Here is a 931-nt window from a genome sequence, read left to right as displayed (position 1 = left end):
TGAAAAATGTTATATTTGTCTTTTTATATGTTTCATAACTCGGGCAGTGCATTTAGAGTTAGTAACGAGTCTTAGCTCTGAGGCGTACTTAATGGCTTTGAAAAGGTTCTTATCTCGTCGCGGTAAACCTGCGCAGATCTTCTCAGATAACGGAAAAACATTTGTAGGCGCATTAAAGGAATTTTCAAAATTTTTAACTACATGTGAAAGGGATATTTTAGATTTCGCTTCAAATGAAAACATTAAGTTTAGTTTTATTCCTCCCTATTCACCACACTTTGGTGGTTTATGGGAGGCAGGGGTCAAGTCGGTCAAATACCATCTTCGACGTCTAGCGAATGTTAACCTTATTTATGAGGAATTTTCCACATTATTAACACAAATAGAAGCCATCCTAAACTCCAGACCCATGTATCCCATGTCTTCTGATCCAAACGACTTACTTCCGCTCACACCAGCCCATTTCCTGATTGGCCGACCGCTCGTTGCACCTGCAAGTGAAGATCTCACAGCTGCAAACACTTCACGCCTGGTCCGATACGAACGCATCGAGCAATTACGACAGAACTTCTGGAAACGCTGGTCGCAGGAGTACATTGCTGAGCTCCAGACTAGGACTAAATGGCAGTACAACACCGACACCATAGTACCAAACACTTTGGTACTCATCAAGGATGAAAATATGCCACCACTCAAATGGCGCCTTGGACGAGTCATACGCACTTTCCCTGGAAAGGATGGCCTGGCACGCATAGCTGACATTCGAACAGCTAACGGAGTGATACAAAGATCGTACCCCAGGATATGTCCACTTTTTAAGGAGAATTATGAATCATAACTTCTCAGTTTTCTTCTCTCATCATTGTTGGAGGCATATGCTCCAAGGCGGGGGGCATGTCTACGCATCATTCGCGTCCAACTTCACGAATAT

The 931-nt window shown here is 43.3% G+C and overlaps 1 protein-coding gene across 1 annotated transcript; it reads left to right on the top strand.

The window, feature by feature from the left end:
• Nucleotides 1–6: 6 nt before the first annotated feature.
• On the top strand, nt 7–925 carry LOC106103442. Its single transcript, XM_013283221.1, has one exon. It carries the CDS (start codon nt 92–94, stop codon nt 836–838), a length of 747 nt encoding a protein of 248 aa, XP_013138675.1. The 5' UTR covers nt 7–91; the 3' UTR covers nt 839–925.
• The last annotated feature ends 6 nt before the right edge of the window (nt 926–931 follow it).

Source organism: Papilio polytes, unplaced genomic scaffold, assembly GCF_000836215.1.
Source record: "Papilio polytes unplaced genomic scaffold, Ppol_1.0 DF823750.1, whole genome shotgun sequence".
Taxonomy (NCBI): Eukaryota; Metazoa; Arthropoda; class Insecta; order Lepidoptera; family Papilionidae; genus Papilio; species Papilio polytes.
Note: the sequence above shows the minus strand (reverse complement) of the source record. Positions and strands in the feature narration are given on the sequence as shown.